Raw genomic sequence first — 20,024 nt, 5'->3', positions numbered from 1 at the left:
CTGGATTGTATGGTAAGAGTATGTTTTATAAGAAACTGCCAAACTGCCTTCCAAGATGGCTGTACTACTTTGCATTCCTGCCAATAATGAATGAGAGTCTCTGTTGTTCCACATACTTGTCAGCATTTGTTGTCAGTGTTCTGGATTTTGGCCATTCTAATGGGTGGGCAGTGGTATCTCATTGTTTTAATTTGCATTTCCATGATGATATATGATGACATGTGATATGACATCCTTTCATATGCTTATTTGTCATCTGTGTATCTTCTCTGGTGAGGTGTCTAAGTCTTTGACCCATTTTTTAATTAGTTTTTTATTTTATTATTGTTAAATTTTAAGAGTTCTTTGTATATTTTGGATAACAGTCCTTCATCAGATGTGTCTTTTTTTTTTTTTTTTGCGGTATGCGGGCCTCTCACTGTTGTGGCCTCCCCCGTTGCGGAGCACAGGCTCCGGACGCGCAGGCTCCGGACGCGCAGGCTCAGCGGCCATGGCTCACGGGCCCAGCCGCTCCGCGGCATATGGGATCCTCCCAGACCGGGGCACGAACCCGTATCCCCTGCATCGGCAGGCGGACTCTCAACCACTTGCGCCACCAGGGAGGCCCCAGATGTGTCTTTTGCAAATATATTTCTCAGTCTGTGGCTTATGTCCTAATCCTCTTTTTTTTTTCTTCTTGCGGTACACGGGCCTCTCACTGCTGTGGCCTCTCCCATTTCGGAGCACAGGCTCCGGATGCGCCGGCTCAGCAGCCATGGCTCACAGGCCCAGCCGCTCCGCGACATGTGGGATCCTCCCAGACCGGGGCTTGAACCCGTGTCCCCTGCACCGGCAAGTGGACTCTCAACCACTGCGCCACCAGGGAAGCCCATGTTCTAATCCTCTTAATACATATTATCTTTTATGGAATAGAAAATTTTAATTTTAATGAAGTCCAGTTTATCAATTATTTTTTTCATGCATTGTGCCATGGACGTTGTGTCTAAAAAGTCATTGCCAAACTTAAGATAATCTAGGTTTTTCATATGTTATCTTCTAGGATTTCTGTAGTTTTGCATTTTGCATTTAGGTCTGTGATGTTTTGAGATAGTTTTTAAGATGTGTCTAGATTCTTTTTTTTTGCACATGGTTGTCCATCTGTTCTAGCACCATTTGTTGAAAAGACTATCTTTGCTCCATTGTATTGCCTTTGCTCCTTTGTCAAAGATCAGCAGACTGTATTTATGGGGGTCTCTTTCTGGCCTCTCTGTTCTGTTCCATTGATCTATTTGTCTTTTCTTTTGACAGTACCACAGTGTTTTGATTACTGTAGCCTTATAGTAAGTCTTGAAGTAGGCAGTGTCAGTCCTCCAACTTTGTTCTTTTCTTTCAATTTTGTATTGGCTATTTTGTGTCTTTTGTCTCTCCATATAAACTTTAAGGGCAGTTTGTCCATATCTATAAAATAACTTGCCTGGATTTTGATTGGTATTGCATTAAATCTGTAGATCAATTTGGGAATAACTGACATTGACATTATTGAATCTTCCTATCCATGAACATGGACTATCTCTCCATTTATTTAGTTCTTTGATTTTTCTCATTCTTTCATCAGAGGTTTGTAGTTTACCTCATGTAGATCTTGTACATATTTTGTTATATTTGTATGTATTTCATTTTGGGGGTGCTAATGTAAATAGTATTGTGTTTGTAATGTCAAATTCCCCTTGTTTATTACTAGGAAAAGTGATTGACTTTTGTATATTAACCTTGTATCCTGCAACCTAGCTATAGTGTCTTATTATTTCCAAGGGTTTTTTTTTTTTTTTTTTTTTTCCCTTCCCCATCTTTCCCCTTTGGTAGCCATAAGTTTGTTTTCTATATCTGTGAGTCTGTTTCACTTTTGTATATAGATCCTCTCTTCATTTGTATTATTTTTTAGATTCCACATATGATTGATATCATGTAATATTTGTCTTTCTCTGACTTACTTTACTAAGTATAATATTCTCTAGTGTCTTATTATTTCTTAATGTCTTATTATTTTCAAGAGTTTTTTGATGTATACCTTTAGATTTTCTACATAGATGATCATCTTTTTGTGAACAGAGACAGTTTTATGTCTTTCTTCCCGATCAGTATACCTTTTATTTCCTTTTTAATATATTGCATTAGCTAGGATTTCAAGTATCATGCTGAAAAGGAGTTGTGAGAGAGAGAGAACATCCTTTTCTTTTTCCTGATCTTAGTTGGAAAGCTTCTAGCTTCTAACCGTTATCTGTAGGTTTTTTGTAGAGATTTTTTCCTCAAATTGAGGAAATTCCCCTTTATTCACATGTGACTGAGAGGTTTTTTTTTTTTTTATCATGAATCAGTGTTGGATTTTGTCAAATGCTTTTTCTGCGTCTATTGATATGATCCTGTGATTTTTCTTCTTTAGCCATTGATGAGATGGATTACATTAATTGATTTTCAAATGTTGAAACAGCTTTGCATACCTGGGTGAGAGTTACTCTCTTTATTTCTGTTATTGATGAAGTAATTGGAAGTGCACTCTTCATACTTGTATGGTGCTAGAGTAGGAGTTGTTGTTATAAAAAGTGAAGCATAATCTTGTTGAGTTAGAAAAGTCTTCCATCATAAAATTCAGGATGGACAGTTTAATTTGTTCAAATGGGAAAAACACTACATATACATATTTTTGAATGAGATGATTTGATCATTACTCACCATTATACTGCTGGTATGGGTGTAAAGAGCAAAGTAAGGAAAAGATTAGAGTTGTTCAGGGCAGTTTGGAATGCAAGAGTCAGAAGGTAATCATATGATACCCAGTTGCATTGCCACTGCCTATTAGAGGGGCAGATTGTATAGGTATATTTACAATGTGTATTTTGTTTTACTTATTTTATTTCTATTTTATCATATATATTATATATATATATATATATATATATATATAAAATATATATTTTAATCACTGTTACTCTGTACAATGATATACAGACAACTGAGATCAAAATATTGTTTCAACATCCTGGACTTTCTTCTCTGATTTGTTGGGTATGTTTTCCTCTCACCTATATTTTTCTTTCTCATATAACTAGTACTTTTATTCTTTTCTCTCATGTCCACTGTATTCAATATTCATATTGTAGAAAGATGGCTGACTGCTTTTCTGGCTAATAGAAACCCTTTTTCCTTAGCAAATTCTGGAGAATTACTTATTTGTATCAATTCAATACTCTTTGCCTTGGTTTCTTTAACAATTTCTAATATCTTATAAGGATCACATGTTTCTTTTTGCATTAAGAAAAAGAAAAAATGGATTTTCAAAAATAGTTTGAGTATAGGGGGAATATCTTTATCCCTATTTCGAATTTCTTGTGTTCTATCTTTACCGTTTATAACACACACACAAAACTTTTTGGTATATTCTATGAAGAACAGATGTGTAGGATGGAGATTTTGAAAATTTAACAATTACCCTATTTTAATTAAAAAATATTGATAGTCTACATATTTGTATTGAGTGCTTACTACAAGCCAAGCACTATTCTAGAAATGAGAGATTTATAGTGAACAAAGCAGTGTCTTGAGCTTACATTTTACTGGTAAAGGTAAACAACAACAATAAAAAAACAAATAAATATATGTGACAAGTACTAAAAAGAAAAATGAAGGTTAATAAAAGAGAAAGGAGAGTGGTAGGAGATGAGAACAGAGAAGCCATAATAATCTCTTCTTTCTCTGAGTGGAAGGGAATTCATTGGATGGTTTTGAGCAGGAGAGTGATATTTGATTAATGTTCTGAAAAGATCATTTCCTTGAAGTTCAGTAACTTTACCATAACTGTGGCATTTTTCATCTGTGTCAGTTTTATGGTGTGCCCTTTGTACAGTTTTCTTATAGTATGTTTTTTATTTTCTTTAGGTACACCAATAATGTAAATTTGAACCATCATTTTTCTCTTTTCTACATCTGTTGTTTGCTCTTGTGTTTAATTTTTGTCCATTCTGGTTTGCATGCTTTCCACAAGCTTTTCCTTCATTTTTTTTTTAACTGTATCTCCCCCCTAACCATTCTTTTTTTTTGGAGCTATTTTCATTTTAGTTTTCCTTTTCCTAAGATCTGTGTGTTCATGTTTCATTACTTCCTGTCTCTCAATATAACTACCTGAGATCTTACAGTTTTTCTCTGACATTTTTTTTTTATAGAGGTGAGGTTTACTAAGTTTTTATGGATATGTGATTTTTTTGCATATTGTAAAAGATGTTCCTTGTGACACATTTGGCATTGATTTTAATCTGTCACATGTAAGTGATTTTATTTAGTGAATATTCTTAATTTGTCTTCTGTTTTTTCTGCCTTTCCTCTCATTTCCTTACCATATATTTATATAGATTGAATCCTGGCCCATTTTTGATTATTACTCATCTTTCAATATACAGATTTCTTCCTTGGCCAGTTATTTGAAGACAGTTACTGGGTATATAGGACCAGGACCATGTTCCATCATAGCATGAATTTCTTACTATGCAGGGATGTATGTGAGAGAATTCTTTGAGCATTTATTGCTCAATAGCTGCAGTAATGCTTCTCATAATGTCATTTCTTTCCCTTAATTGCCCTAGCCATAGATTGTTTCCAGAAAATATGGCTTGTATGATTTTTCATTCAGTCCAGCCTTTCTTTCTTCTTTTTCATGCCAGATTGGGTTCAGAGTTTCCAGCCGCAACCTGTGCCTATGTTATCACTGAACCAAGGAAGAGATTATTTGCATGCCGCTTAGTTTGGATAACTGTGTTCTGATGATATTTTCTAAGATCTCCAGCCATAGGTCATTCTCTCCTGGAGTATTCCTGCATTTCTATTTGATCATTTAATTTTGCTGGCCATCCTCATATATTTTGAGTTAGGATAACAAATTCCTCATACGTTTTATAATTTCAATATCTGGACCATATGCATGTCTATTTCTATTTTTTTCCTCCGGATTCTATTTCTTGGAGTCCTAGTATTTTCTGATTGAATGCCAGACATTGTGTATGAAAAATAATAAATGCTCTGGATGATGTTTTCTTCCTCCAGAGAGGCTCCACCCTAAACTCTGAGATGCAGCTGGTATGGAGATAACTCACCTTGATCCATTCACTGACTGAGCTGACTCAAGGCTGGGTTGAAGTCTTTGTAATCTTTGGTCTTCTGCTGATTCATTTCCAGTCCTAATTGTAGCCATCAACACAGGTCCCAAATGAAAGCCTGTGATGTTACTAATTAGGGCCCTCCTTGAATAATCTACGATTTCTTACTCCTGAGTACAGTGACACTGCTGAAAACTCTAGTCTGCTTTTCAGAGTATTTTATCTTGGTTTCTTGGCTTCCTGCCCTGTAGATGTTAAGAATTTGCCAAATGCCTTGAGGAGAAGCTGCTTGTGTGGAGCTCCTTTCTCTCAGGGATTTTGGTTGCTCAGCTCTGGCTGCTTGGCCACCCTCTGCTCTGCTCTGCTTTCCTTGCCCCATTCTCATCCTTCAAGATTGGAAAATGCCTCAAAGGTAAAAGCAGCTTACACAATGTGGACTCACCTCTCTGGTGTTTCTTCCTCTGGCCTCCGAAGTCCTAGCTGCCTTGGAAGTTCTCCAGTGCCTTCAAATAGATTTCTTTTGTATCTTTTTGGGTTTTCAGTTGTTCTCAGTGGGAGCATGACATGTTGCAAGCTACTTCTTCATAGTCGGAAATATAAGTTCCTCTCGTAGGGTTTATTAAGATGGAGTTTCATTTATGTTTCTAGTATATCTTGTCTCTCTTTGGTAATTTCCAAGAGAAGGAAAACAAATCACCTTTTTTCCACCATTTAAAACTGGAAGGCAAAAGAAATATTCTTTTCTTTATTTCTTCCAGTAAATTAACATTTAGGAAACAGGGAGAGTTTAGGATATATATTGAAAAATTGAAACTATCTTCTGAAAGAAACTCCTAAAGCAGAGGCATCACTAACAAAGAGGCAAAGTGAATTGGGTGTATAGAGAAGAAATCTGAGCATATCAATGTGTCAGGCTTTGAGCTAGAAATTGTACATACTTTTAAAAGTTAATCTACATACCATATTTTTACATTAGACATAATTATTTCCATTGCTCAGATTTGGAAGTTATGGCACAAAAATTTAAATTATATACCTAATTCATATTGTAGTGAAGAAAGAATGAAATGAATACAGGACGTTGGGGCTGTAATATTATTTAATGGAGAAAAGACAGTCTCTTCAATAAGTGGTGCTGGGAAAACTGGACAGCTACATGCAAAAGAATGAAATAAGAACACTCCCTAACACCATACACAAAAATAAACTCAAAGTAGATTCAAGACCTAAATGTAAGACAGGACACTATAAAACTCTTAGAGGAAAACATAGGAAGAACACTCTTTGACATAAATCACAGCAAGATCTTTTTTGATCCACCTCCTAGAGTAATGGAAATAAAAACAAAAATAAACAAATGGGACCTAATGAAACTTAAAAGCTTTTGCACAGCAAAGGAAACCATAAACAAGACGAAAAGACAACCCTCCAAATGGGAGAAAATATTTGCAAACGAATCATCGGACAAAGGATTAATCTCCAAAATATATAAACAGCTCATGCAGCTCAATATTAAAAAAACAAACAACCCAGTCCAAAAATGGGCAGAAGACCTAAATGGACATTTCTCCAAAGAAGACATACAGATGGCCAAGAAACACATGAAAACCTGCTCAACATCACTAATTATTCAAGAAATGGAAATGAAAACTACAATGAGATATCACGTCACACCAGTATTCTAACTGGTGCCCATTCTAGGGCATCATCAGAAAATCTACAAACAACAAATGCTGGAGAGGGTATGGAGAGAAGGGAACCCTCTTGCACTGTTGGTGGGAATGTAAATTGATACAGCCACTAGGGAGAACAGTACGGAGGTTCCTTAAAGAACTAAAAATAGAATTACCATATGACCCAGCAATCCCACTACTGGGCATATACCCTGAGAAAACCATAATTCAAAGAGACACATGCACCCCAGTGTTCATTGCAGCACTATTTACAATGGCCAGGTCATGGAAGCAACCTAAATGCCCATCGACAGACGAATGGATGAAGAAGATGTGGTACATATATACAATGGAATATTACTCAGCCATAAAAAGGAATATAATTGGGTCATTTGTAGAGTGGATGGATCTAGAGACTGTCATACAGAGTGAAGTAAGTCAGAGAGAGAAAAACAAATATCATATATTAACGCATGTACGTGGAACCTAGAAAAATGGTACAGATGAAGCAGTTTGCAGGGCGGAAATTGAGACACAGATGTAGAGAACAAACGTATGGACACCAAGGGGGGAAAGCGGCGGGGGGTGGTGTGGTGGTGGGATGAATTGGGAGATTGGGATTGACATGTATACACTATTGTGTATTAAATGGATGACTAATAAGAAAATAAATAAACATTAAAAAGAATGAAATGAATACAGGATGTTGGGGCTGTAATATTATTTAATACTTGAACGTTATTTTAAATGTTTATCTTAGAATGAGTATAAAAGGATACTATTTGGAACATCATCCTAACCTTTTCTAATTACTGGAAGTGTAATCATTCAAATGAAAATTGATTATCCTTTTAGCTAATGCTTGCTTACCCTAATTTTAGATAAAGTACCTAGTTATAAACACCTTTATCTAGTTCCATAAAGATAAAAAATTCATAACAACTTAAATATCAAATAAGAAGGAAATGATTTAATTATGTGATAATTTTGAAGACTGGAAAAATGAAGTGCTTTTGATAAAATGGTAAGTAAATAAAAAAATGAATGAAAAATTTGTGCACAAACACTGCAGCTATGTAATAAAATATTCCTGTACACTTATGTGATACTACATATGTCACTTATAACCTCTGTATTGAAATATTTGGGTTATGAATTTCTTTTCTAAACATATTACATTGCTTTTATAATTTAAAAACTCTCTAAAACTTCAAATGAAGAGCAAATAACTGCTGAGTACTCACTTAACAAATACAGATTTATTAAGTTTCATAAGAATATAACCTTCTGGAGGCTAAGGACTTCACCTCTTCTATTTACTACTATGTCCCTAGATGAGAATAGTGCTAGGTTCAGTAAATATTCGTTCAGTGAATGAATGAATGGCTAAAAGCATATAAACACATTAGCCTTACTTTTATGGTAGAAAGCACTCCTTTTTTTAAAAAAAAGACTTGGTTAATTTAGAGGTTTGTTTAGTTTTTATTAGTATGGTTTATGATACATTTGTTTTTTCATATTCTTATCTCTCATACATTGTATTTTTTCTTCAGGCTATTTAATGATACAGAATTGTTATAAAGTTAGAGGCTTTCTTAACAATGACCTATTATTTTAGAACCAGATGATCAAAGAACTGGAGTCCCGTGTCCAGCAGCTGACTGGAGAAGCAGAGAACAGTAATTTACAGAAGCAGAAATTAATTCAAGAAAAATTGGAACTTGAGAGATGTTACCAGATAACATGTAATGAATTACAAGAAGTAAAGGCAAGGTATTGTCTGAAGTCAGATATCTCTCAGCTGTGGCTATAAAGTATTGATATTAACTCTATTAAATTATCTGCTAAAATTAATCACACTTGTGCATTTAACTTGGGAGGTTTCCAATCTAAATGCTGCCATTTGTTAAATTTTTTAAAGTACCATTTAATATAAGAAGCATACTGTTTAAAAACAATTGATAAAAATGTGGATACTTATTTGATATATTGAAAGATAATGCATTTGGATTTGGTTGACTAAAAAATTCCATTTTTGAGATTGATTATAAATATATTAGAAATATGTTTTATTCTCTGATTGTTTTTAGGCGCAACACATTGCATAAAGAGATGGATCATCTTGTAAATGATTATGAGCAAAACATGAAACTGTTACAAACCAAATATGATGCTGATATAAACCTTCTGAAAAAGGAACATGCTCTTTCAACTTCTAAGGTATTATAGATGCTGGTAGATGTAGCCATACAAAGTACTTATTTCCTTTACTCAGCATATAGCCAAAGGTAGTAGAAGCTAACTACTATCTGGCATTTAAATTAGTCTCTTCTTTGATTAATTTAATGCTAAGTGTCTAATATATAGCATAACACAAATATTTAATAAACTAAAGTCTGCTATAAGTTAACCCTTTTAATTACCAAAGTTTTTAAAGGAGGAAACATAAAAATCCGAGAAGAAATGTTCAGTAGTGTTAATAATACATATTTTGGAGTAACTCTATATATTATTATTATTATTATGAAATCTTGGTTATGCTTTAGTTTTCCTGCCATCACATACGCTTATATGAGCCCACAGACACCCTCAGGGGCACCTACACACTTTTGTGTCAGATAATTGAAAGTTTCTGCAAAGAAAATCCTATAGCCTCAATACTAAAATAGTCAATTACTTGATATTTCATGAATTAAATATTCCAGTGGATTTGGTTTTAAAATTAAAATTTAAAAAGTTTTCTATATACCTATTCTTTTTACATCAGTATTATATTTTCATAACTTTAAATGCCATGCAGTATTTATCTTTTTACTTTAAAAGATTTTTTAACTTAAAATTTTTTTAAAAATTCAGATTTATAGATAATTTTAATTCTAACTGAAGCTTCAGGGGGGAAAAAAGTTAAATTTATTCAACCAGAAGTTTGTAGGATGGTAGAAAAATCTAAGTTGCATTTTTTAATTATTTTCTTAAAATCTTTTTAGGCATCTGGTATGATTAAAGAATTAGAACAGAACATCTGTCAATTAAAACAGCAGTTACAGGAATCAGAACTTCAAAGAAAGCAACAGTTAAAGGTGAGTCCTGTAATTTTACACAGAATAATGGCTAAAACTCACCTTTCCTTTTCTTGGTGTATACATATAAATGAGAGTTGATGAAAAAAACTCAGAAATGCAGGTAGCCATTTCTGATTCTTTTATTGCACTGTATCATTTTTCATCCTATTTACTTTAACAAAAGTAGATGCTAATAGGATATAGAGTAAAAAGAACAATAATTTTAATTTGAACAATCTACTTTTTTTGAGATTAGTTAAAAGAATAAACCTTATTTAAATATATTATTATTTTAGAATTATTTCCTCTCTTTAAATTATTATCTGCCATTCTTTATAATTTCTCTCTGTCTTTTTCTTTCACACCTTTAATTAATTAATTTATTTTTTTGGTTGCACCGCTCGGCATGTGGGATCCTAGTCCCTCGACCAGCGATTGAACCCATGCCCCCTGCGGTGGAAGTGCGGCATCCCAGCCATTGGACCACCAGGGAACTCCCTCTTTCACACCTTTTAGATCTTGCCTTTTCTCTCATGGTCAAAAAATACCAAGCACTTCTATATGATATAACTTCAAACTTATTATTTTCATGTTGATTCGTTTGGTCATTTTTAAGTGATCTAATTCTAAGGGTCAGAAAGTTTCTCTTTCACTGTAAAGTATGTACTTTTGAGAGTGGTAACATCTTCAGATAACTAAGGTTTTATGGCCTCCAACATAAAGCTATGCATGTTTCTAGTTGTAGTTTAAATAACTGGATAGGTAGGTCTCTCTTAATAATATGCAAAACTCAAATAAGGTTTGTCATCAAAGAGATTGATTTGTTTCATTAGATTACCAATTTTATTGACCCTAGAAACAATTTTAAGTATAATAAAGATAAATATTTATTATTCACAGGATCAAGAAAATAAGTTTCAAATGGAGAAATATCACGTAAAACGCACCTATGAGAAAAAGGTAACATGTTTCGTGGGAAGCTATGACATTTAAAATAGCACATGAGGCAGTTAAGAATGAGGGTTGATTTTTATACAGCCGTGCATTCCAGCCCTTATTTCTGAGTTCATTTCAGTTAGCCAGTAATCAAATTTTTCTTCTTTTTCATGTTTATAAACAGCTTCTTCAGTTTGATTTTTAATTATATCAACATTAAAACACCACTTCTCTGTTATATTTGAGAGAAGAGTATTATTATGTTCACCTTTCATAATCTTTTGAAATTATATTTTCTTTCTACCAGTAAAAATGTGATGTGACTGTTGGGTGTTATTTTTTTTTGTTGTATCATATGTGTAATAAGAACTCTAAGAAATTAACCAAAGAATATGAAACAGTGAAAGCATTGTCTACTACGATCGATTAGTAAGAAATGGATTAGTCATTGTCTCTCGTGATTTAGAGCAGTGACTGTAGTGACTGTTTCTACTGGTGCATGCTAGTGTCCTTGTTACCAGTAACAACTAGGGTCACTGCCACACTGTTGACACCTTTGGTGATAAAGTATAGAATTCTATATGTCTGTGACTTTCAAACTTGAGTTTTGAATTTGTTGTTTGCTGTATAACTGTAATTGAAAGAGCAAAGATTTTGTTGCTGCTTTTGTAATTATTTACAGTTCTAACATCCACCAAATTAATCCTCTTGTAAAATACCCACATAATGGAAAATGAGAAAAAAGTTACCCCTTCAACTAATTAAAATACGTACAAATTAAAATTAGACAGATTTTATAGCACAAAATTCTTAAAAGATGTTGTAATACCACATCTTATCTATGCATATCGTCACAGCAGACATGCATTAAATGCTTTCACAGGGCAAGGTATCACACCAGGCACTGGATGCAGGGGAGGGGTTGAGGGTGAACTAGCCATAGACGCTGCTCTCCAGCAGCTTAATGTCTGGGAAGAAGAAGGTTTCTGTCCTTTGGAAAAATGAGTATTTCTTCTAATCTGCATTGACCTAAATATGTGCTCTTTAAAATTATAATTAATTTTCTTATTGTTAAAGTTTTTTTCCCCTGCAGTTTTAATACAGCTCAATGCAAGATACTGAATATATTTCATGCCTACAAAATGATATCTGAACAGGAGGGAGAAATACTGCTTTCACTGAAATAAAGAATTTTTTCAGTTTCTACTGTTGAGCCATGCAGCTGCTTAACAATCTGACTTACCCAGAGCAGACCATGCACTATCATAAGCCTTGCTCCCCACTGCCTGAGGCATCCACATCCTCTGGGTGTACCTGTTAGTCCTTTGTTCTTTCTTTGGGCAGATGTCTGGCTCCCCATCCATCAGGGACACCTTCCTGGCCTACTGCTCTCTCACACTCCGTGGTCAGCCCTCCTCCTTGAGTGATGGTATCTGCTTACCTGTGAACCCCAGAGGGTTTGGTACCAGGAGGAAGGTGCACACTGACTAACATACAAGATTGTATTCCTACCCCAAAGTTGAGTCCTCCTGTGGGCTTGTGACATACAGAGTTGGGGCTGGAGAGGCAGTCTCTCCTACCACGGTCTTTTCTTGGCTGTTCGGCCACTGAGTAAACTCAGGTTTCTGCACCAACCCCTCTCCCTGATGGACACACACAAGAAACAGAATGTTAAAGCTCAGTTCATCCCTAGCCAGCCACCTTCCCCCATCCTATTCTGTTTCACTTCAGGGAGCAGACCTAAATCCTTTTAATTAGGTGTCATAACTACAGCTTTTCCCTTTCCGTGAGCTATCAAGTGGTCTCGCTTTTAAATAACGTAACTAGTTAAAGAGTGTTAATTGTTTTCAGTGTAAATAAGATGTGTTTAAAATAGCAGCCATCTGTAAAGAAAAATAAGTGTAGTTGTACATATTGCATACGTTCTAACTTTATTTGTATTGGAAGAAAATGGCGCTCAGCGTGCCACTTTTTGTTTTACAATTAATTCCATAATCTCCCCCTTTTAAATTGACATCTGTTCTTCTTTCTTTATTAAACCTGCTGTGATCTCAGCCCTTGAAGATTTGATGTCCTGAACCCCCCTCAGGGAATATCCTCTTTGACTGCTCAGAGAGCTGACATAAATCTTACCTAGCACCAGACTGTGTAACCGGATAGCCAAGTGGGATGGATAGCGCTTTTGTTTTTGTCTCAGACAGTGTTACAGGTGTGTGCATTCAGTAACTTCTGGTATAAAACTAAGTTCTGAATATCTGTTCAGGAGGTGGAAATGCCATCTGAATGACATTTCCTCATGCCAACAAGAAAGCAGCATCAGAGTCTAACTTGTCTTTGAGGTAAGAGAAATAGCATCAGATGCTGTCCCTGATTTGAGCACACACACATTATCTAATGGTCTTTATTGATCTCTGGTGGCTATTGCCTGCTCTTAAGATCTTTGAACATCAAACAAATAGGAGGTAGTAAAACTAAATTTCATTGTTTGATGAAGTGTCCTAATCTGTTAAATCAGGAAACGGTTAGGCTAAATGATTTTACTAGCAAGGAAACACCTGCCTCCTACAAATAACCTGTTGCCTGTTTTCCACACAGGCACCAGAGAGTTAAATGATGGTGCTGTTTACCGAAAGAAGTTCATGAGACAGATTTAAGCATGTATATCCTAAAATGTGCTGGAATTGAAATATCTACTTATAATAATTCTGATGTAACTGTGTCACAGTTGAGATCTAAAGTCTGATGGAGTTCAAAATTATTAGGAATAGTTATTCCAGTCTTTAGTGTTTATATATAATTCTTTTAATTAGGTTAAAAATTTTTTAAATTTACACAGTTCTATGTGTATTGCATAGTGTTTTCCAACTACTGCCGGCCTGATTGTCTTTAAGAGGACAGGTGTCTTGAGTGAAGCTTTAAAAAATGAAATTGTGCAGTGAAATGATTTATAGAATTCATGGCGCACAATGCAACGTATTTGTCATGGTGAGAGCAGGGTGGGCAGTGTGGTTGCGAGACACGGTGGGGCCGACGGCTGGTCCGTGCACGAGTCAGCCGCGGTTCCATGCTCTTCTGTATGCTGTGGTGTCTGCTGCCATCTGTTTCCTTGCACATAGCAAACCTCTTTCTTCTTTATACAAGCACACTTTTCTTGATAACTTAACTTCTTAGGGTGCAAGGGAATGAAATCTACATTTACTAAATGCTCGATAAATGTGCTAATGGCTGCCTGACTCACTCATTTACAGCAGACGCCCATGTTGGAGAATATATGCTTTATCTTTATCTGGCTTGTGTTTTCATTATTTAAATTATTAAAATTCTTTTTTTTTTTTTTTTTTTTTTTTGCGGTATGCGGGCCTCTCACTGCTGTGGCCTCTCCCGTTGCGGAGCACAGGCTCCGGACGCGTAGGCTCCGGACGCGCAGGCTCAGCAGCCATGGCTCACGGGCCCAGCCGCTCCGTGGCATGTGGGATCCTCCTGGACCGGGGCACGAACCCGCGTCCCCTGCATCGTCAGGTGGACTCTCAACCACTGCGCCACCAGGGAAGCCCTAAAATTCATTTTTGATGCTAACTATATAGTAGGGAAAGGATTGCAAGCAAGTCAATTTAAGGCTTATTTCCCACTGTCATTAGTACATTCAGAAGCAAAGGTTGGCAGTAGCATTATTGCTGTCACCCCCAGCTCTGTGGACTATAGGTAGAAACTAAAAGTATAACCCCAAGAGTCCCTTTAGCATTCAATATAAATATATTCAATTAAGAACAAATAGCAAAAAACAAACCCAGAACAGCATTTATTGACTATTCTAGTGTGGGCCAAGTGTTGTGCTGAGTGCTGAGGATATAAAAATAAATGAGAAACAGCTTTTAGCTTTGAGGAGCCACCAGCTCAGAAGCCTGTGTGTTGACACATGCATGTTTCACTCAGAGGGAAGGCTCTCATTCTCCCACCCAGATAGTCTCATTCCTGCTTTAGACATGGTCCTAACAGTTTAGAAGCGATAAATTAGATCAAGGTGCTTGGGTAGCACAAGCCAATCAGGAAGTGGCAGCTAGAACTTGACCAAGGTTAAGATTGAATCGTGAGTGGTATAAAGTGCTTACAAGAACTCAAAATTCTTAGCAATTCAGGGGCCGTTTTCTGAAAGGGCAAATAGTCCACAGGGAATTCCATTATGTGGCATGCCGTTTTGGGTGTTCATAATGACCTTGAATTTTCAAGAAAATGTTTGTGTGTAGAGTATTCAGTCTGAGGAGGTGATGATAATTAACATTGCTGAGCATTTATCATGTTCCCAATATTGTTCTAAGAGCTTTACCTGGAGTCACTTATTAACTCATCACAATTTTTGAAAAGCATGCTCATCCTGACTTCCGTCCTCATTTTCCAAAGAGGCGACTGAGGCACAGTGTCGAGTAGCTTGTGAAGGGGCGAAACCTGTGCAATCTGGCTCCAGAGCTTGCAGTCATAATCACCGTGTAACCTTAATAGATTTTTCTCAAAGTTGGTTCAGTTTTTGACATTTTCACCAAAGGGGGTAAATCTCAATTATGCTAACGTGCAGAGAGTCCTGAGCCCCAGAAGAAAACCGAGCAGGAAATTGAGGGGAAACCCTGCTAGCGCAGCCAGCTGGAGGCCAGTGTGTCAGGTGTCGTTGACTTGCCAGTGACTCTGATTGCGGCTCCTGTGAGGTTTCCACGTAACGTGTGGTTTCGCACAACCCGAGACCTAGTCTGTGGGGTGAGGGAAGACCTCCCCAAACCCTCCTGGGGATTTCCTGGTAACTGGATTTTCACTGCAGCTCTGAGGAGGCCTCACTAGGGGACGTGGGACAGGAGCAGCGTTATGTCCTCTGTATTTTTTTTTTTTTTTGGTCAAGCACCAAATCTGAACAGATAATACTCTGTTTAAGAATGAGTAAGAGGGGTTTCCCTGGTGGTGCGGTGGTTGAGAGTCCGCCTGCCGATGCAGGGGACGTGGGTTCGTGCCCCGGTCCAGGAGGATCCCACATGTCGCGGAGCGGCTGGGCCCGTGGGCCATGGCTGCTGAGCCTGCGTGTCTGGAGCCTGTGCTCCGCAACGGGAGAGGCCACAACAGTGAGAGGCCCGCATACAGCAAAAAAAAAAAAAAAAAAAGAATGAGTAAGAGGAAGAAGCCAAAATGGGGTCTGTGGAAGAAATATTGTGGAGCAAAGGGAGGAGAGCGTGATACAGGTGACTCAGAGAAAGGAGTTTCTTCAAAAGAAAACATTAAGAAATTCATCAGTAGAATCCCAGAAGACATGGTGTCCATGAAGGAGAAATAGGTATCATAAGGAAAGAAAAGGCTGAGGTGGAAATGGAGATAGTTTACACCTTGGTGATTGCCATCACAGCAGCCAGTAGGCGCCTTTGATCAAATATTGTCCTGGAAAAGCTCCTCTCTGTCCTCAGTCTTGCACTTTACAGGCAGTTGATTTTATTTATTATTTATTTTACTAAAACACCAAAGGAAAAAATATGAGAGAATTGTAATAGGAAAAGGCCAAAGAACACAGAATTTTCTTTTTTTTTTAATTTATTTATTTTTTTTATTTTACAAATTTAATCAGTTATACATATACATATGTTCCCATATCCCCTCCCTTTTGCGTCTCCCTCCCACCCTCCCTATCCCACCCCTCCAGGCGGTCACAAAGAACCGAGCTGATCTCCCTGTGCTATGCGGCTGCTTCCCACTAGCTATCTACCTTACGTTTGGTAGTGTATATATGTCCATGCCGCTCTTTCACTTTGTCACAGCTTACCCTTCCCCCTCCCCATATCCTCAAGTCCATGCTCTAGTAGGTCTGTGTCTTTATTCCTGTCTTACCCCTATGTTCTTGATGACATTTTTTTCTTAAATTCCATATATATGTGTCAGCATACAGTATTTGTCTTTCTCTTTCTGACTTACTTCACTCTGTATGACAGACTCTAGGTCCATCCACCTCATTACAAATAGCTCAATTTCATTTCTTTTTATGGCTGAGTAATATTCCATTGTATATATGTGCCACATCTTCTTTATCCATTCATCCGATGATGGACACTTAGGTTGTTTCCATCTCCGGGCTATTGTAAATAGGGCTGCTATGAACATTTTGGTACATGTCTCTTTTTGAATTATGGTTTTCTCAGGGTATATGCCCAGTAGTGGGATTGCTGGGTCATATGGTAGATCTATTTGTAGTTTTTTAAGGAACCTCCATACCGTTCTCCATAGTGGCTGTATCAATTCACATTCCCACCAGCAGTGCAAGAGTGTTCCCTTTTTTCCACACCCTCTCCAGCATTTATTGTTTCTAGATTTTTTGATGATGGCCATTCTGACTGGTGTGAGATGATATCTCATTGTAGTTTTGATTTGCATTTCTCTAATGAGTAAAGATGTTGAGCATCCTTTCATGTGTTTGTTGGCTGTCTGTATATCTTCTGTGGAGAAATGTCTATTTAGGTCTTCTGCCCATTTTTGGATTGGGTTGTTTGTTTTTTTGCTATTGAGCTGCATGAGCTGCTTATAAATTTTGGAGATTAATCCTTTGTCAGTTGCTTCATTTGCAAATATTTTCTCCCATTCTGAGGGTTGTCTTTTGGTCTTGTTTATGGTTTCCTTTGCTGTGCAAAAGCTTTGAAGTTTCATTAGGTCCCATGTGTTTATTTTTGTCTTTATTTCCATTTCTCTAGGAGATGGGTCAGAAAGGATCTTGCTGTGATTTATGTCGTAGAGTGTTCTGCCTATGTTTTCCTCTAGGAGTTTGATAGTGTCTGGCCTTACATTTAGGTCTTTAATCCATTTTGAGCTAATTTTTGTGTATGGTGTTAGGGAGTGATCTAATCTCATACTTTTACATGTCCCTGTCCAGTTTTCCCAGCACCACTTATTGAAGAGACTGTCCTTTCTCCACTGTACATTCCTGCCTCCTTTATCAAAGATAAGGTGACCATATGTCCGTGGGTTTATCTCTGGGCTTTCTATCCTGTTCCATTGATCTATCTTTCTGTTTTTGTGCCAGTACCATACTGTCTTGATTACTGTAGCTTTGTAGTATAATCTGAAGTCAGGGAGCCTGATTCCTCCAGCTCCGTTTTTCGTTCTCAAGATTGCTTTGGCTATTCGGGGTCTTTTGTGTTTCCATATAAATTGTGAAATTTTTTGTTCTAGTTCTGTGAAAAATGCCATTGGTAGTTTGAAAGGGATTGCATTGAATCTGTAGATTGCTTTGGGTAGTAGAGTCATTTTCACAATGTTGATTCTTCCAATCCAAGAACATGGTACATCTCTCCATCTATTTGTATCATCTTTAATTTCTTTCATCAGTGTCTTATAATTTTCTGCATACAGGTCTTTTGTCTCCTTAGGTAGGTTTATTCCTAGATATTTTATTCTTTTTGTTGCAATGGTAAATGGGAGTGTTTCCTTGATTTCACTTTCAGATTTTTCATCATTAGTATATAGGAATGCCAGAGATTTCTGTGCATTAATTTTGTATCCTGCAACTTTACCAAATTCATTGATTAGCTCTAGTAGTTTTCTGGTAGCATCTTTAGGATTCTCTGTGTATAGTATCATGTCATCTGCAAACAGTGACAGCTTTACTTCTTCTTTTCCCATTTGGATTCCTTTTATTTCCTTTTCTTCTCTGATTGCTGTGGCTAAAACTTCCAAAACTATGTTGAATAAGAGTGGTGAGAGTGGGCAACCTTGTCTTGTTCCTGATCTTAGTGGAAATGGTTTCAGTTTTTCACCATTGAGGACGATGCTGGCTGTGGGTTTGTCATATATGGCCTTTATTATGTTGAGGAAAGTTCCCTCTATGCCTACTTTCTGCAGGGTTTTTATCATAAATGGGTGTTGAATTTTGTCAAAAGCTTTCTCTGCATCTATTGAGATGATCATATGGTTTTTCTCCTTCAGTTTGTTAATATGGTGTATCACATTGATTGATTTGCATATATTGAAGAATCCTTGCATTCCTGGAATAAACCCCACTTGATCATGGTGTATGATCCTTTTAATGTGCTGTTGGATTCTGTTTGCTAGTATTTTGTTGAAGATTTTTGCATCTATGTTCATCAGTGATATTGGCCTGTAGTTTTCTTTCTTTGTGACATCCTTGTCTGGTTTTGGTATCAAGGTGATGGTGGCCTCGTAGAATGAGTTTGGGAGTGTTCCTCCCTCTGCTATATTTTGGAAGAGTTTGAGAAGGATAGGTGTTAGCTCTTCTCTAAATGCTTGATAGAATTCGCCTGTGAAGCCATATGGTCCTGGGCTTTTGTTTGTTGGAAGATTTTTAATCACAGTTTCAATTTCAGTGCTTGTGATTGGTCTGTTCATATTTTCTATTTCTTCCTGATTCAGTCTTGGCAGGTTGTGCATTTCTAAGAATTTGTCCATTTCTTCCAGGTTGTCCATTTTATTGGCATAGAGTTGCTTATAGTAATCTCTCATGATCCTTTGTATTTCTGCAGTGTCAGTTGTTACTTCTCCTTTTTCATTTCTAATTCTATTGATTTGAGTCTTCTCCCTTTTTTTCTTGATGAGTCTGGCTAATGGTTTATCAATTTTGTTTATCTTCTCAAAGAACCAGCTTTTAGTTTTATTGATCTTTGCTATTGTTTCCTTCATTTCTTTTTCATTTATTTCTGATCTGATTTTTATGATTTCTTTCCTTCTGCTAACTTTGGGATGTTTTTGTTCTTCTTTCTCTAATTGCTTTAGGTGCAAGGTTAGGTTGTTTATTCGAGATATTTCCTGTTTCTTAAGGTGGGATTGTATTGCCATAAACTTCCCTCTTAGAACTGCTTTTGCTGCATCCCATAGGTTTTGGGTCGTCGTGTCTCCATTGTCATTTGTTTCTAGGTATTTTTTAATTTCCTCTTTGATTTCTTCAGTGACCACTTCGTTATTAAGTAGTGTATTGTTTAGCCTCCATGTGTTTGTATGTTTTACAGCTCTTTTCCTGTAATTGATATCTAGTCTCATAGCATTGTGGTCGGAAAAGATACTTGATACAATTTCAATTTTCTTAAATTTACCAAGGCTTGATTTGTGACCCAAGATATGATCTATCCTGGAGAATGTTCCATGAGCACTTGAGAAAAATGTGTATTCTGTTGTTTTTGGATGGAATGTCCTATAAATATCAATTAAGTCCATCTTGTTTAATGTATCATTTAAAGCTTGTGTTTCCTTATTTATTTTCA

The 20,024-nt window shown here is 36.6% G+C and overlaps 1 protein-coding gene across 20 annotated transcripts in view; it reads left to right on the top strand.

The window, feature by feature from the left end:
- CEP112 (centrosomal protein 112) overlaps positions 1 to 20,024 on the top strand; it is a 419,667-nt gene that overhangs the window by 99,631 nt on the left and 300,012 nt on the right. For all 20 annotated transcript variants that reach the window (XM_060080554.1, XM_060080547.1, XM_060080550.1 and 17 more), the window contains 4 exons: positions 8,415 to 8,569; positions 8,887 to 9,016; positions 9,784 to 9,876; positions 10,759 to 10,818. In XM_060080554.1, coding sequence (XP_059936537.1) covers positions 8,415 to 8,569; positions 8,887 to 9,016; positions 9,784 to 9,876; positions 10,759 to 10,818 — 438 coding nt within the window. The remainder of the gene's footprint in view (positions 1 to 8,414; positions 8,570 to 8,886; positions 9,017 to 9,783; positions 9,877 to 10,758; positions 10,819 to 20,024) is intronic.

This window comes from Mesoplodon densirostris, chromosome 18 (assembly GCF_025265405.1).
Source record: "Mesoplodon densirostris isolate mMesDen1 chromosome 18, mMesDen1 primary haplotype, whole genome shotgun sequence".
NCBI lineage: Eukaryota > Metazoa > Chordata > Mammalia > Artiodactyla > Ziphiidae > Mesoplodon > Mesoplodon densirostris.
This window is presented reverse-complemented; position numbering and strand designations above follow the sequence as displayed.